The sequence below is a fragment of the Bradysia coprophila genome, assembly GCF_014529535.1.
Source record: "Bradysia coprophila strain Holo2 chromosome IV unlocalized genomic scaffold, BU_Bcop_v1 contig_84, whole genome shotgun sequence".
NCBI classification, from domain to species: Eukaryota; Metazoa; Arthropoda; class Insecta; order Diptera; family Sciaridae; genus Bradysia; species Bradysia coprophila.
The window spans coordinates 5,635,203-5,651,093 of NW_023503376.1; the positions used below are offsets into that span (position 1 = coordinate 5,635,203).

The 15,891-nt window shown below is 37.8% G+C and overlaps 3 protein-coding genes across 6 annotated transcripts; 2 read left to right on the plus strand and 1 right to left on the minus strand.

The window, feature by feature from the left end:
* Positions 1–829: 829 nt before the first annotated feature.
* On the minus strand, positions 830–4,358 carry LOC119072879 (m7GpppX diphosphatase). 3 transcript variants are annotated; one of them, XM_037178191.1, is made up of 4 exons: positions 4,039–4,334; positions 3,774–3,899; positions 3,537–3,682; positions 1,020–2,652 (listed from the first exon to the last, which is right to left on the minus strand). In XM_037178191.1, the coding sequence occupies exons 1-4, from the start codon at positions 4,193–4,195 to the stop codon at positions 2,110–2,112; spliced, it is 972 nt and encodes a 323-aa protein (XP_037034086.1). In that variant the 5' UTR covers positions 4,196–4,334; the 3' UTR covers positions 1,020–2,109. The 3 variants fall into 3 exon arrangements, with proteins under 3 accessions (XP_037034084.1, XP_037034085.1, XP_037034086.1); XM_037178189.1 differs by lacking the exon at positions 3,774–3,899 and having other exon boundaries at positions 830–2,652; positions 4,219–4,358; XM_037178190.1 differs by lacking the exon at positions 4,039–4,334 and having other exon boundaries at positions 830–2,652.
* A 2,081-nt stretch (positions 4,359–6,439) lies between these two features.
* Positions 6,440–11,142, plus strand: LOC119072851 (microsomal glutathione S-transferase 1-like). 2 transcript variants are annotated; one of them, XM_037178162.1, is made up of 4 exons: positions 6,440–6,728; positions 6,827–6,889; positions 9,587–9,669; positions 10,839–11,142. In XM_037178162.1, exons 1-4 carry the CDS (start codon positions 6,597–6,599, stop codon positions 11,089–11,091), a joined length of 531 nt encoding a protein of 176 aa, XP_037034057.1. In that variant the 5' UTR covers positions 6,440–6,596; the 3' UTR covers positions 11,092–11,142. The 2 variants fall into 2 exon arrangements, with proteins under 2 accessions (XP_037034057.1, XP_037034058.1); XM_037178163.1 differs by lacking the exon at positions 6,827–6,889 and having other exon boundaries at positions 6,442–6,728.
* Positions 11,143–11,815: 673 nt separating this feature from the next.
* On the plus strand, positions 11,816–13,229 carry LOC119072668 (lipase member H-like). The gene is made up of 6 exons (XM_037177925.1): positions 11,816–11,856; positions 11,920–12,189; positions 12,257–12,490; positions 12,551–12,624; positions 12,686–12,826; positions 12,888–13,229. Exons 1-6 carry the CDS (start codon positions 11,820–11,822, stop codon positions 13,158–13,160), a joined length of 1,029 nt encoding a protein of 342 aa, XP_037033820.1. The 5' UTR covers positions 11,816–11,819; the 3' UTR covers positions 13,161–13,229.
* The last annotated feature ends 2,662 nt before the right edge of the window (positions 13,230–15,891 follow it).

The following is a 15,891-nucleotide window of genomic DNA, read 5'->3' on the forward strand; positions in this document are numbered from 1 at the left end:
AGTACTTCGTACGGGTCTAATAAATTCCAAGAATTCCCATAAATTCAAAAAAAAATCCTTAAAAATTCTTAAAATTCCAAAAATTCCAAAAAAATTCCTAAAATTCCTTAAATTCCTGAAAAATTCCAAAAATTCCAAAAACACATTCTCAAAAATAGGCCCTGCTCTGACATGTGCGTTCTTTCGAATTTTCCTAGAATTGAAAGACGAATCCAACGAGCTATGTCTCATTAAAATCGGATACCGCTTGTTCCCAAAGTTAAAAAAATCATCTGAAGTTTTGGCGATATTACTCTTAAACCCATACAAACACATAAAATACAGTGAGGTTGTATAAGTGGAACAGCTGAAGCAAATCTTATAACAAATTACCAAACCGACTCTTAGGTCAAAAGTGGTGTGCGTAAGCCTCATAGCACCATCTCAGCATTTCAAATATTTCTGTTGGACTTCATTCTTATTTTTTTCGTACAAAGTTATTCCCAGACCCTTTACAACCACAACAACATCGCCACTAAAAACTCTCACAGACAGATAGGTCTTCGAAAAAGATTTGAAGTCAGTCACTTTCGACCAGCGTTCTCTGGTTGTTTTCGAGCCAATTGAACTCGGAATCATTTCATTCATTTTAGCTTTTCCCATGACGTGACTTGACTCGAACATAAGAAATTGGTGCCTGTGCACAGACATTGCGGCGTTGCTCATTAGCCAAAAAAAAGTAGAGAAATTTCACCCATAAAAATCCAGCGAATTTTTTGGAATCTACTACTTCATGTCATCTGCCCGAAAGCTCCAATAAAAGTTGTGTGAAATCAAAGCATCGACCAAATGGAAAATTAAAAATTCTTTATTTCAACGAAGAAAAAAAAACTTAGCAAAGGAAACGAATGAGTTTGTAAAACCGAAAACAATAAAAATGGTAAATCGAATAATCTTCTTAGATATGCAAGTAACTGACTGTGAAACCTCCCATGTTTCGATAGGCGACTGGAATAAAATTTGAGTATTCGTTCAGCGTATCGACGGCAACCGTAAACATTTTCCTCGATATTTGAATGTTACTGCATCCAACGTCATTTTGCCAAAACTTAACCATCGGTCGGGTCTCATCACTTTCGATGCGATAGAAAACTTTCATGCCGGCCAATTTCTGCAAACTCACCATACCGTTCGCGAAGCCGGACACAGTGAACAATTCCAGATTTTTGTTCATTATTTGCAGTAGCAGGTAATTGGTGCTGCCGTCCGATTCTTTTGTTTCGAATAAAATTTTATTGGTTGACGGTAGACCGGCACTGGACATAAAATCGAAATCTTGCACATTTTTCCGGATGATGAAGTAGAAATTTTTGAACACAGACGAACCGTCGAACATTGACCGTGCATCCGATTCCGATTGGATTTTGATGTTTTCGTCCCAGATTTTGATCGTCGAATCACGTACGGTTTCGCCCAGGAAATTTAGACATCGTCGGCAGTGAACGAAATTATTTTTGGTCTTGATGTTGGTTAGTCGATTGGCGTTGAATAGGAAAAAGAATTGACCGAATAGCAGGTCGGTGTCGCGCGGTTTGAATTTGGCAAAATTGAATTTTTCTTTGGCATTGATTGGATCGTTGGTGCTTGTTGTGTCACTGGTGGAGTGATGCTTGTGACAGAACCATTCGCTTAGATCCAAATTTTCGGATGGAAGCTCCAAAATTCGTTGATAATTCACCATTGTGGTCAGTGGACAAGTGCAGTTCGAGCAGATGATCTGAAAGTCCTTGTCTGGCTTCACATTTATTTTCAGCCGTAAAATGTCCGTTGATGACTGGTTGTTGTTCAGACTGAGGTACTCGAAGCGAAAATTGTTTTCATTGTTTGTGTTCAGTCGAAAGCTGACACTGTCACCGGCAATATTTAGCAAACTCAGCGAGCACGTTTCCAATTGAAAATGTTCGGTTAGGTCCAACGTCAACTTGTCGCCGTCGAAGTGAATCGCAATTTCGGATGGTTTCAGTAGAATTTTGACCGATTTAGTGTCGGCGAATCGTTTCGTAAATAAAATGAAAAAATTGGCCACTTGCAAACGAGAAGAATATTCGATCAACATTCGATTGATCGGCATCATATTGTCCCTTCCGACGACGGGCTGCATGGCTCGTCAGTTTTTAGTCTCTTATCGGGTGCAATGTCATTGAACTGTTGGTACAAATTGTCTGTAATTTTGACAGCAAATGATAATGTTGCGCGCTGGTAATAGTCCGGCATCAATTCAATGTTGTTGATGACCGTGTCCAACAAATGGCTTTTCTCACAAAATATTCCCGGCGCTTCGTGCTTTAGGTATGTGAAATGTACGTGCAGATGATAAAACGACGGTTGATAGTGCAGGTAGATTCGTAGTTCAGATCGCTTAACACCATATTTCTGTTCAATTGCTTCACAGCCCTTGTCGCGAATATTTCGAAGCAGCGGCAAATGATCGCCAGTCAGATCGCGCAATGATTTTACGTTCCGTTGGTGGATCAGTGCAAGTAGGTACAACGTTTCACTCGTTTTTCCATCCCACTTTAAGTCCGGCAGTAAAATGAATCCGGTGTCGGGACAAGGATCCTCGAATGCGATGCGTTCCGATTCTTTTTTGTGATCCAAAATGTTGAACACCCACTGTTGGGACAATTGGTTACGGTCAATTATTATGGTTGTGTGTTAAGTGCATTTCGTGCTCATTCACTCATTCATTTAAACTACGCTGCGAATCATATGAAACTACGCGAGCAAATCGTGTCACACCTTCCATTGGTGACTATCGATGGCTATTCGCATCTATTGGTCACATCACTGACGGCGGCATCAATAGCAAATCCACCTGACCCAGTATTTTCCCTCCTAGTTATTTCTAGGAATAGTCACCAATAGACGGCACTAGTCACTAAACGGCGCCAAAAGTCACCAAAAGACGCATATAGGCATACATGTCAATAGATTGTGGATTTGATCACTATACTACAGGACTATCAATGACTGAGGCTGTCAGAAAGTCGGTCACTTCACATGGACAATGTGATCGAAAATTGAAATTTCTTAAAAATTTTGGAGCTCAAAAGACCGACTCGCAAGCAGGGCCCAGTTTTGTTTATGTTTGTATACGCCACTGCGTTATGGACGTTCCATACAAAATAAAAGACCGAAAGACCGTTAAAAAAATCTGTTCTTGTGCCTGTTAGAGTACGTTGCTTCTATTGGTGCCTACTGACGTCTATTGGTGCCTACTGGCGTCATTGGTGCCTACTGGCGTCATTGGTGCCTACTGGCGTCATTGGTGCCTAATGTCGTCATTGGTGCCTACTGACGTCTATTGGTGCCTACTGACTTCTATTGGTGCCTACTGGCGTCATTGATGTTTAATGTCGTCATTGGTGCCTACTGTCGTCATTGGTGCCTATTGGCATCTATTGGTACCAATAGCAAATGTCCTAGTATTTGCTCGCGTATACATCAATCAAACAAAGCATAAAATTTCGCTCAAAACATTCCATTGTTGTACTTACATCAAGACTGAACTGATGACTGATCAAATATGGTAATGTGACAGTGCGATAAAGTTCGGCAGTCTCCAGCAAAAGACGTATTTCTTGTGACGAATATTTCTCGATGTGTTTGTCGGTGGCTGGGTAGATGATTGTCGTTTTGATGGCTGAAAATTGGAAAACAGTGACAGATGAATATTGCGCACTTTTCGTCAGAAAGAATTTTTTTTAGATTCAATCGAATTGAACAAGAATTACTGTTAACGTCTGGACAGGGCGAACACTGAAAATTGCCGTAGATGTCGTTTATAAATTCTTCTGTCAGTATGGATTTGGAGCTGAAAATTCCACTGGAATTTTCTGATGACGACTGCAAATCTTTTTCTGCGGAAAATGTGAACTTTTCATTGATAAATTTCGGAAAACGATAGGAAAACAATAGGTAAAAATGCACAGCACGCTTATTGCGTAAACTCGCGTCTACGTGTAATTAATTCACATTTTCTAACTGAGGAGAACAAACCTGTGAAAGCAGTTTTTTCTAGTATTATCAGTGCCCGATCAGTTTCACTGAGATCAACAAAGTGCCCCACCAGACAAACAGTTTTATTTTTGGTGTTATTGTTCAAAATGCAATTGAGACGAAAATTCGCAAAATCGTAATTCGATTTTGACTCCATGGTTCGGATGCGAGAATATTTACCAATGAAATTATTTGGAAGATAGAAATTTAAAGATTTCTTTCACTGGAATTGTGAAGAATACAAAACGTACAGCAACGACACGCGCTTTTTCCTTTTTTTTATAATGATTATAATGACAGTTGTTGTACAATAATAATGACCACTTCTACTGCTCTTCCCAGACGAAAAAAATGACATTTTACATTGTGTTGTCCCAGCGGGTATAAACATAGAAGTAGATTGGGTTCAGAGACATGACAGAATCGTTTGAAAATTTAAAGTGGCATAAGTGCTTGTGACCGTTATAAAATATTTTCATTATATTTTTTCGGACTCGATCAAGTGTGCGTGCTTCGTTGTTGCAATGGTTGAAGAGTCCAAGGTAGATATAGTGTGGAGATAATGCCATTGAGACGTGCGGCCTAGCACATAAGTTCGATGCCAATGACATCTTTTTTCAAAATGATTGACTTGCCTTTCACAAAATGTTTTTGCTTCCGCAAAACAGGCGGCCTGAGTTTCTATTCCATCTTCTGTTTTTAACGAAGGTGACGTGTGGAAGAGTCATTTCTTTGTTAGTGTTGTTGTGGTTACGTCTCATTTCAGTTTTCAAGCTCACGAAACGTCGTTTGTGACTCGTGATGAAAGTGGACTTTTTCATCACTCGTGACAAAATCTACTATTTTGTCCTAGTATGTACGTATAGTTTAGGAAAATGTATGAATGTGTACTGTTCACAGTCATTGTCTCCCTAAAATTAAACAGTATCACAAATTTCGACCGTATAATCATAGAAACATTGTTCAGTGAACCCTACCACCTGCTGGAAATGATACGTTCTCCGAAGCATTTAAAGCTAAAATGTCCTCTGAAGAACGTCAATTTTCAGTTTTATTTTCTACATGGAACTCTGCACCAAAGAAGTGTCTGTTACAGGATTCTTTCGGAGCAAGTCGAAGGATTCATATTATATAACCGCTACGTACGGTTGTATGTCTTCTCACTTGTCTTCTGAATTCACGTCGTAAGTGAGCCTAAAATTTGAATTTTAAGTGAACGATTCGATGAAAAAGTGAACAGAAAAATACATTTCAACGCTTCATTGTATGAAAATGACGCTACGTTAGAAAGACCTTCGCACTTTCCATTTTGAATTTCGACCACACTTACAGCGTGAATTGTAACATTCTGTACAACTAAAGTGCCCATTCCACTCAAAAAAAGTACTCCGTGAGAGAGCCGTGAGAGAGCAATCTGTCAAATAAACAAAGAAAAATTGAAAAAACTCAATTTTGTCTCTCACACGGAGTACTTTTTTTGGTAAGAGGAAACTAAAGCTGCGAGCGCACTTACACCGTTTAGCTCTCCGTTTACGTTTTAACAATGGAAAGTGGGAGGAGCTTCCATTGTTCACTCGTAAACGGAGTGCTAAACGGCGTAAGTGCGCTCGCAGCCTAAGCATAAGACTTCAACGGTTTTTGTCTTCCGTTTTCGATATAAATTTATCATCGTATCCTTACGTATCCGCCAGAAAAGCGTTTTATCCGAAATTAGGAGCAATATTTTGTTGTGTGTCGCAAATACGTCATGAATTCGTGGTAGTTTCTCACTAGATAGCGATATGATCTACGTCAACGAGAACCAAAACGGAAACAATTGATGAAATACGAACACAGAGTTTCATTTGTGGGTTCAACAACCATTCAACTTAAAAAAAGGCGGCATCACTTTTGTCGTTTGTTCATCAGGGCCGGACTGGCTCGAAAAAGCGCTCCGAGGCCTATACACAATTTATTGGTAAAACGCCTAAAATTTCAAAATTTCCATTGAAAAATCTAAAGGACACTTCGGGAATCACCCGGATTCACAGTATGGCCAGTCCGGGCACATTTTTTCGGTTATACGTTTTGAAAAAATGGAGAATGAACGACAGAACTTTATCGAAAGATCAAGGTATTGCTCCTCTGCAATCATTTCTATTCCTTTTAGTTGACGAGCATCAATATTAGAGTGTCGGTTACCGTTTATGCTACGACCTACGGCAATAATTATTTGAATCTGGAGAAAACTTTTGTTGAAATAAGATGTCATAAGAAGAAAGGTCAAGACGTTTTTTTATTAGACATTGCACAATGCTTGCCCCTTCTTTTATTAATTCAACGATCATCGTATATACGAGGCAGACCTTAAGTCTTTTCATTTAATGACGACAAGATTACACTCGTTTCTTAACGTCGTTATACACAAGAGTTAAGATGTTATTGATGTTGAAGTCATATTCATTTCAGTGTCGTATCAGCCAAGTGAAAGTGTGGTGTGGTTATTATTATTAACTCGTAGAATTCACGCTCATTAATACAAACAAATCGCAGAAATAAAAGTCTCAAATTCAGACAAAATGTTAAAAACTTACGAACTAATTGATCGATCGAATTCTGTATTCTGTTCGTTCATTGTGTGCTCTGCAATATTAGTGCTGAAAATGTTGGTCATGTCGACATTAACATCAATTCAACGATTTCGTACGCAGGTTAATCTCATTTTCTATAAAAAGTTAATTCATCAATTTGTTGCTTACGTAAATGTTTTGATGATTTTGTTTTGTGTTTCTTTTTTAATGCTCAAAAGTTGGTAAAGTGGTTCGGATGCAATGGAGAAAACAAAAATCGTAATTCCAATCCCGTTACCTCGGTAAATACAATTAAATTGCTGGATTATAAGATTCACTAAGAAATGCTTCGATAGCATATTTAAAACCAAGCGATTTATAATCAGCCATGCAAACGTTTCTTTTTATATATAATAGATTCGTATCGTACAAAGTGCAAGCTTGAGCAAACGATTATGCAAAATGTTATTTTTATGGTAATTTCCATCATTTAAAATTGAACTTCTACTCGACTTGAGGTAATGAGATTCTCCAATTACAACTTAAACTCAAAAGCTTTACAAAACTTTTCACTGAAAAAGCTCATAACTTTCAAGATGAAAATGTTGATAGTATAAAGTCACTATACGTACATATACTGCTTGTAAAACAGCAACCAGCCAGAACTGTGGCACTCAATTAAAATAGTTACATCAATAATTAAAAATTAAGATTCATCCTTGCAAAATATAAGAGTAATATGCTCATAAAGAGGACACTTACTTCTCAACCACTTTTGCTGAAGGGTTATGCATTTCATTAAACCATTTTTACGGTTTGTTCTGAGCTGTGGAAGTTAGTTTTTCACTTTCGTTGTGGTAAAGAACTTGAGAGTATTTTATTCGAATAGATAGAAGATTTTAAGTAACTTGGTATGTTCTAGAGAAACTAGCAACTTGTCGGTCGACTAGGACCATAAAATCGGTTGAACTCCTTTAGATGAACAACAAGAGATTTCTCCCGATTGTTCTCGGCTGGGAACAATAACTTTAACACAAGAAGCAAAGCACTGTCAAGCACCGAAGCTGACTTTGACATCACTCAATTAGAAGGCCAAAAACACACCTGTTGACTATTTTTTTTAAATTTTTTGATAGCCATTGTATGAAAAAGAATAGCCAACTTTGATCGGTTCAGTCCTCTATTTGAGTGACGTTAAAGTCAGCTTCGGTGCTAGACAGTGCGTTGCAAGAAGTAATTCCCTTGACTGAAAGTCATGGGTCTTATGGATGATAAACACTCTCAAATGTTTGTCACACAATGTTCACTACTATGATTGAAAATACATGAATGTATGACCAAAAACCTTAAATACAGAAAATGTTTGTCACACTTTGTTCATTCCTTGATAACACGATAACTCGATTAATTCTCAATGGATTTCCAAAAACTTTTTTTATTCGACGGAGAATTACATTCCTGAGGTTAAGATGGGCTACAACGGGCGGGAGATCTCTGAGATATTCCTAAAAGAATTTTTGTCTTGTCGCTTGATAACACGATAACTAGAGCAATCTTCAACGGATTTCCAAAAAACTTTTTTATTCGACGGGGAATTAAGTTCGAAGATGGGCTGCAACGAACGAGTGATCTTACAATCTGTGATTTATTCCAAAAAAAACTTTTATGTGTGATTTCTTGCTGTCTATGCTAGAAAAAAATGAATGAGTGTGAATTTTGCAGCCGGAGCGAAGCGAGGGCTGTAATCACACGAGTTGCACACCTTATTCATAAGTAAATGGGGCCGATTTTCAGTAGATTTATTTGCTAAAAAAGTCTCAGAATCTAGAAAATTTCAACGAGTGTGAGCTTTACAAACAGAGCGAAGCAAGTATTTCCATAAAAAAATTTAATTGATGGAAAGTATTTGAGCAATAATCTAGACGTTATTTCGAAAAGATTTTTTTGAGTGATTTTGTGGTAGTTGTTTATATACAAAGACATTGAACGAGTGTGTGCTTTGCGGCCAGAGCGAAGCGAAGGCCGTAATCCACACGAGTTTCATTTTTGTTCAAGCAAGAAAATATTTTCACCACCGTTTATAGCAGACAATATCACTTAAGATCGTTTGAAAATGTTGTTTTTTAAAACTTTGTTTTGAATAAAATTTATAAGAAAATAAGTAGCGCGCCGATTGCCGTGAATTTAAGAATGCTTAACGCGTAAAGGTGACAACTGGAATTCTTAAATTCACGAGAATCGACATATTTTCGTATTTTCGCAACTGCCAAGTTACAAATATTTAGGGTTACGATCGCATGAGAATCGATGTCGCAAAAATTGATTGAGAAAATCAGACAGCCAAGGGACCTGACCCACCCATAAGGTGGGGCCTAGTTATATCATTTGTCCCGTAGATATGTAACGTAACTAATTAACTGCTCAGCTTATTAAGAGTGCTCACACCTTGGCAAATTTGTAGCCTACATTTCTGCGCAAAAATATTCGTTTTTTGATGATTTCTCTGAACCAAAATCGTTTTTTGAAAAAGTAAAACCAATAAAGCATGCAAAAATGTGTTACTTTTAAAGGAAAAATTGGTTTGTGGATGATAACTTGGAGAAACTTTTGCAAAATTTTTCCTTTAAAAGTCACACATTTTTGCATGCTTTATTGGTTTTACTTTCTCACAAAACGATTTTGGTTCAGAGAAATCATCAAAAAATGAATTTTTTTGCGCACAAATGTGGGCTACAATTTTGCCAAGGGGTGTGCGCTCTTAATTTGTAGAAATCTGCAATCTTCAAACTTTTTCGATTTTTCGAATGATCATTGGAAACTTGTTTTGGAAATCAAAAAAAGCTCGAAGCTCTTAGCTTTTCCCTTTTTTACCAAAAGGGATAAAAATCATTAGATGAAAAAAGTGGTGGGCCTTACTACTCATTGCCCATAAACAAACACCTAAGCTTATCTCATCGATTTTTTTTGTTAAATTCACAATTTTCTCATTTATTTTACAGACTTTCTCAGCACCAGAAGATGTTGTCTTTTCTGAGGGAGCCGAAGTTAACTTTAACAACGAAAATATAAACCGTGTTCGAAGGTAAGAATTTGAATTCTCTCTCCTTGTCTGGAGCTTTTATTATCGACGGATTGCAATCACACTAGGCAATGAAAAGCGAAACGAAAGTTATTTTAGTCCCTAGGCCGCTGGGAAATGAGTTTTAACGCAATGAGCGTATAGAATAGATATGGTCAAATGTCAGCCTGGAGTAATTCCACATTGTTTATTTTTATTATTTAAAAGCGCAAAAAAAGACTGCTCATAATAATGACGCAGCCAGTAAAAAAGCGATCTTTTCCAAAGAAAAAGATTAAATTTACAATAAATAAAAATCATCTATCCTATTTTTCCCTAATGTACCCAAAATGCAGGCTGCGTTTCCACGTTGTATAGCGATTGAAATTCTTTGCAAAAGATAGTCCTTGGATTTAGCCTCACCAGTTGCCTTTTTCATTAATGATCCCAATTTTTCTACAAATTTCTTCGTCTCAGGACCCATGCAACCTAAAGTCTCAAAAGCAAGCGGGGTGAATAAATAATTTTGTTTTAATTTCATATAATGATTATGTTTATGTCTCTCCGCTTTGTCAGCAATTGAGCGTGCTTTCTTTGATGACTCGTTAATATACGATGCAGCCATTGTATCTCTAACAGTTACATCCCACAACAATGACCTGCCATGACTCCATGGTATTAAAGTCACTCCATCAGGTCTTCTGCCATCATCTCTTGAGATACCAGGTGGCTGTATTATGCTAGGAATACCTGCACTAGAAAAACCATGAGAGAAAATCACATTCATAGTGTCATGTCTAGCGAGTATTTCTTCTGCATAATTCCACATAATTTGAGTGCAAGATTAATCGGTCGATTGACCATACCCACGCAGTCTCTAGTTTCATTGTTTTAACGGTCAAGTCAATGAAGTAATGACATTTACTAGGGATGCAGTGAGTGCTAATTCAGGTATTTTTCTTAAAACCTGAGGTACTGTTTTCATGTGGGGAAGTAAAGTTAACGTTAACTGACGTTTTTGACTAAATATATTTAACTCACCAATAGGGAGAAACTAAGAACTAAGACTAGGTTGACTTAAATAGTCGAGTCCATCATTAATTCATTCGTTCCAAGGTACTTCGGAACCATCAATATCTCAACTTTAAAGTTGTAAAGAATAAGTGCACTGATGTGATTCTCATTATTGACAGAGCTCATCGAAACGACATGGAAAACATCCTGCCGTATCTGACAATTGGCCTGCTTTACGTTTTAACGGATCCTCTGCCATGGCTTGCAAAAAGTTGCTTTTTAATAGCGACAATTGCTCGACTCTTGCATACATTCGTCTACGCAGTCTACGTTATACCGCAACCAGCGAGAGCTATTTGCTTTTTCGTGCAATGGTTCATCACCATTTATTTTGCCATAGCAACGATTGTTTTCTTCATTCCTTATTTTTAATTTTTGCGAATTTTTTGTTAAGTTTTTCTTGTTTGGTGATTTGTAAATAAATATTTTCCGCTAAAAATCGAATTACAACTTGTCTAGGTCCAGGTATTGTCTCTATGGCCAAGACTGTAATAATCGGTTGCAGAGTGCCTTGTTTATCTGAGGTGCAAAAGCAGAAACTTCTACGACATAAAACAATGCATTCGTAAGACGATTGAGACGAATCAGTTTACCCAACGCACTTCAAATATATACTGAAAATAGTACATAATTTGGCAGCTGTCACTATGATCACTCATGCTTGCAGTGCTAAACGTTAAAGCTTTTGCGTCTTAACTAATCGATAAGAAATCTATTACTTCATCAGCTTTAACATACATTCTACTATTTCGCTAGATTAGCGATTGCTTCTAAAGCTACGCGATACGAATGACTTCTGTTAATGCCTAGATGTCTTTGAGTCCTCCAGAGCAATTGGGACATTGAACTCAAGAAAAATAAGCCACCGCTCCTCTTTCACATCAATACTAAATAGTCTATTGTCGACGATGTTTTGCAGAAAATTTCTTCCTCTGTCACTGGTCCGATGAGTTCTGAAAGATATCAATTTGAAATAGTTAAAAAAGCGTCAATGTGATAAGACAATCACCAGCGAATAGGAACGGTATAACAGTGTTCGATAAGATTAAAATGTTCAAATATAAAACGAAAGATAGTTAAACAATTGACTCATACGCATCATGAAGCTGTTTCTTTTCGCATTGGTTGTGGCTTCTGGTAAGATGATAGTGAAAAGTCTGTGTGTGGAACCGTTGAGAATATTGTTTTTGTTCCCTTCAGCCACTGCTATTCCGCTGAATAACTACAGAAATGCCGACGAAGAGGATTGGCAACTTGTACCAGACACTGATGGCAACATGCATTTGGTTGATATTCGAAATAACGATGACCAGGATATAACACCGCTGTTCAATGCGTTCAACGATGTTGTGTTCCGTTTATTTACCAGAAGTAATCCAACGTCACCCCAATTTATCCAAATTAACAATCAAGCCCAACTCGTCAACAGTAATTTCAATGTGAACCATCAGACGCGATTCCAAATTCATGGTAATTGCGTCAACATTCCAGTCTTATCTCATACCCGTTATCGAAATTCCAATTTAAATATCTGAAGGATGGAATGGAGGCGGACATGATGGCACTGGTGCATCGATTAGAAACGCGTACTTGAATCGTGGCGACTTCAATGTTTTTACTGTAGACTGGGGACGGGGAGCAGGTACACCAAATTATGTTCTCGCTAGAAATCGCGTCAACGAAGTCGGTCAAGTGGTTGCACAATTCATTGACTTCCTGAACGTTAACGGTCTTCCACATTCACGAGTCAGTGTAGTAGGTCACTCACTAGGTGAATTAACTATTTGTTAATGGTTTCAATGCGGTTCGCTTATGAAGATTGAATTTACAGGAGCGCAAGTCGCTGGTGCTACAGGAAAGCGAACGACTCGCGGAAGAGTTGAGACCATAGTTGGATTAGATCCAGTACGAAGAAGAAGCATGCATGTTTTATGAACCTTTAATTGAATTTTTATTCAATCAATAGGCCGGACCACTTTTTGCCCTTGATGACCCAGCAAATAGACTTCATCACACAGATGCAAATTACGTAGAGTCAATTATAACAGACGGTGGACGACTAGGTTTCCAACATCCAATTGCACATGCCAATTTCTACCCGAATTGGGTAACTTCACATTGAACTTTTGTAGTGTGCGACAATGTAAATCATCGTTACCTGTCTTCAGGGTACGAGTCAACCTGGATGCGGCGTAGATCTTACTGGACAGTGCGGTCATAATCTAGCAACTACTTTGATGGTAGAATCCATCAATCCAATACACATTTTTGGAGCTATTCGATGCAGAGGCTTAGACGATATTCGAGATAGAAATTGTGTTATTAGCGGTACGAGTAGACGTTTGGGAGGAGAGCCGGTTCAAGATGGTCCGGGCATAGTTGGAAGTGTTTATTTCCTGACAACCAATGGCGCTTCACCATTTGCTCACGGACCTAGATAAATGAACAAATTCAAGGTCAATCAAAGTCTAAGTTTGTCGAATAAAGAAATTTGAAAATTCTGCCTGTTGGTCTCAAGTCTTGAAGGAACTACAATTTTTTTTTTCAAAAAATCATTTATTATAGATGAACGCTTCTTGTTTACTAGTTTGAGCATCTGACGGTAAAACTTTTCATACTTCAAATGTTCGTGCAAGTGTTTGTGTTGCTTTAAAAAGGTTATACGAAACTTAGTAATGGTCAACTTTATCTATATTCCATCAGTTTGTTTGGCAGTCAACGTTTTAAGTGCAATTGCAATAAATCTCTTACTTTTCATGTTCTTAAAGTGTTCGATACGAAATCTATTACTTCAATAGTTTTAACATACGCTTTACAGTAAAAGGCCGCATAAGACAGAGCTTTTTGTTTATTTCTGGAACTAATGTTGTTAACAGATGAGGTTGTTGTACAGGTACCCAATTTTATTATGACTATAGGATTGTAGGATGCATTACTTTTACATCCTACACACTTCCCACATTCAATTGAACCAACGAATTCAATTTCATTTTTGATTTTGTCGATTGGCACCATTGACATACAAGTAGTTAGTTCTCACTATCTGCTTGTGGTGGCACCATATACTTTGCGTGTCCAAGCAGTTAAAGAAGTACCAGGTAGCGTCAATCAAAATTCTGAAAGGACAGTTTAGATCACATCTGACTTGATCGCAAAGACAGTAAGCAATTTAGAAGGTTTTTTTTTGTTTACTACATGTATGCATGTAAACATGCGTCGAAAACGGTACTTTTCATGTTTCACGCACTACTTTCGACGCCCAAAGCATGTAAAATCCACTCGGGATAAAAAGATGAAATGTCTCGTTTTCGCGTGTTTATTGACCTCGGCTACGCCTCGGATCAACAAAATTCACACGAAAACCATACTTTTCATCTTTTTATTCCAAGTCATGTAAAATACTAATGCTTTTCTGATCTTTCAAACATGAGAAGGAAATTCGTGTGAAATGGGAGAAATGTAAAACCCTAATGAAATACATGTAGAATGAATGGAACGAATTACATGAAGAAAACCAACAAAACCGTTAAAAACGTGTGTTGATTGTTGAGTTTAAATTGGACAAAATAGCAAAATTCTAATCATAAGATGTTGTGCAACAAAATAGCGATCGGCTGTACCTCTACCGTTTTTGATATCCACCTTCTTGGTACATAACATATGCAAGATTCTTTTCATAACATTTTCATTGTTCATTTGTCAACAGATTGCGAAGTGACATTTCAGTGTATTTTTTAGCTTTTCGTGATATCGCAAAAACTGCAGGTTGTTTCATTAACTTTGGGAACACGGGTTCCCCAATTGAAATGAGTGATAGGTCGTCGGATTCGTCTTTCAATTCTAGAGAAGACGCATCTTTAATTTTTTCGATTAAGTTTGTTTGTTTTCGGTGCAAAGCGTTCAAAAGTGAAGGCTTGTCAGAGGGTCCCGTGAACAGTTTTTCGGCAAAAACTCAAGAAATAATTATTTAAAATCATTCCACGGGACTGACTGTATAGTGTTGTAGGGCTGTAGCTTGCCCAGGGGCGCCGACTTCTAAGGACAAGTGAGGCCTGGGCACCACTACTCGAAGGTTGATTCATTCTGAGCACCAGCACTTTTACAGCAAAATAAATAAAAAGGGTCTCATGGGCACCACTACTCACAAATACAAGTCAGCGCCTCTGAGCTTGCCCTTTATCGTTTGGCAAGCCTACAGAACAGAACAGAATTCGTTGGTTCAATTGAATGTGGGAAGTGTGTAGGATGTAAAAGTAATGCATCCTACAATCCTATAGTCATAATAAAATTGGGTAACTGTAAATAATCGAAGTAAATTTGGGTTTCTGTAGACGCGTCTTACAGGACAAATTGCGAACATAGTTTCTATGCCGTAACAGATTATGATGAACACACGCGAAGCATGGAATAGGTTTTTGTTAAAATAGAGAAAAAGGTTGGACATTTCATTTTGATGGTGTTCTGCATGGCGGGGAGATCGTAGCGAGGTGTACAAAGTCAACCACGAAGATAAAGTTTCCTTCTTTTTGCCCGAGGTAAACACAACGTTTTTCACAACAAAGGCATCCGAAGTTCCATTGAGAAAATGACCGATATCTCACCTGCGCTGTGAAAAACCTCTTTTATCTTTCGTATGTATAAACAACCGAAATATGTTATTCAATCATCGCAAATTTCGTAATTGGAATTATTTTAGACTAACTGACCACTAAACTAGGAGCGGCAGTGCGTAATTCTTTCTCTATTGTCTGCTTCTATATAACGTCCGTATATATGAAGAGGATGAGGCGACATAACTACACGGTCAATATCGTCAGGAACGATATTATCGTTTTTTAGACGATAGTATCGCCCGGCTCGCATTGCGGCCCTCCGCTTCGCTCCGGGGCAATGGGCCGGATCGCTCGGCGTATTAAAACGCTTTTTATGTACAATCAAAGTTGGTATTCATTTCGTAAAAAGATTAATTATTTAGGTACACAAAACTAAACGATAATATCGTCCTGGGCGATATTATCGTTTTTTAAACGATAGTATCGTCCTGGACGATATTATCGTTTAAGAAAACGATAATATCGCCCAGGACGATATTATCGTACAGAAAACGAAAATATCCATTAGATTTTCTAGAACGGTAATATCGTCCAGAAAACGATAATATCGTTTTTTGAA

Coding starts and splice junctions, on each gene's coding strand:
- LOC119072668 (XM_037177925.1), top strand. CDS start 11,820: ATGAAGCTGTTTCTTTTCGCATTGGTTGTGGCTTCTG. Junction 12,491..12,550: donor TGTAGTAGGTCACTCACTAG/GTGAATTAACTA, acceptor TTGAATTTACAG/GAGCGCAAGTCGCTGGTGCT. Junction 12,625..12,685: donor CCATAGTTGGATTAGATCCA/GTACGAAGAAGA, acceptor TTCAATCAATAG/GCCGGACCACTTTTTGCCCT.
- LOC119072879 (XM_037178189.1), bottom strand. CDS start 2,140: ATGCAGCCCGTCGTCGGAAGGGACAATATGATGCCGATCAATCGAATG.
- LOC119072851 (XM_037178162.1), top strand. CDS start 6,597: ATGTTAAAAACTTACGAACTAATTGATCGATCGAATTCTGTATTCTGT. Junction 6,729..6,826: donor TTCAACGATTTCGTACGCAG/GTTAATCTCATT, acceptor AATGCTCAAAAG/TTGGTAAAGTGGTTCGGATG. Junction 9,670..10,838: donor AATATAAACCGTGTTCGAAG/GTAAGAATTTGA, acceptor CATTATTGACAG/AGCTCATCGAAACGACATGG.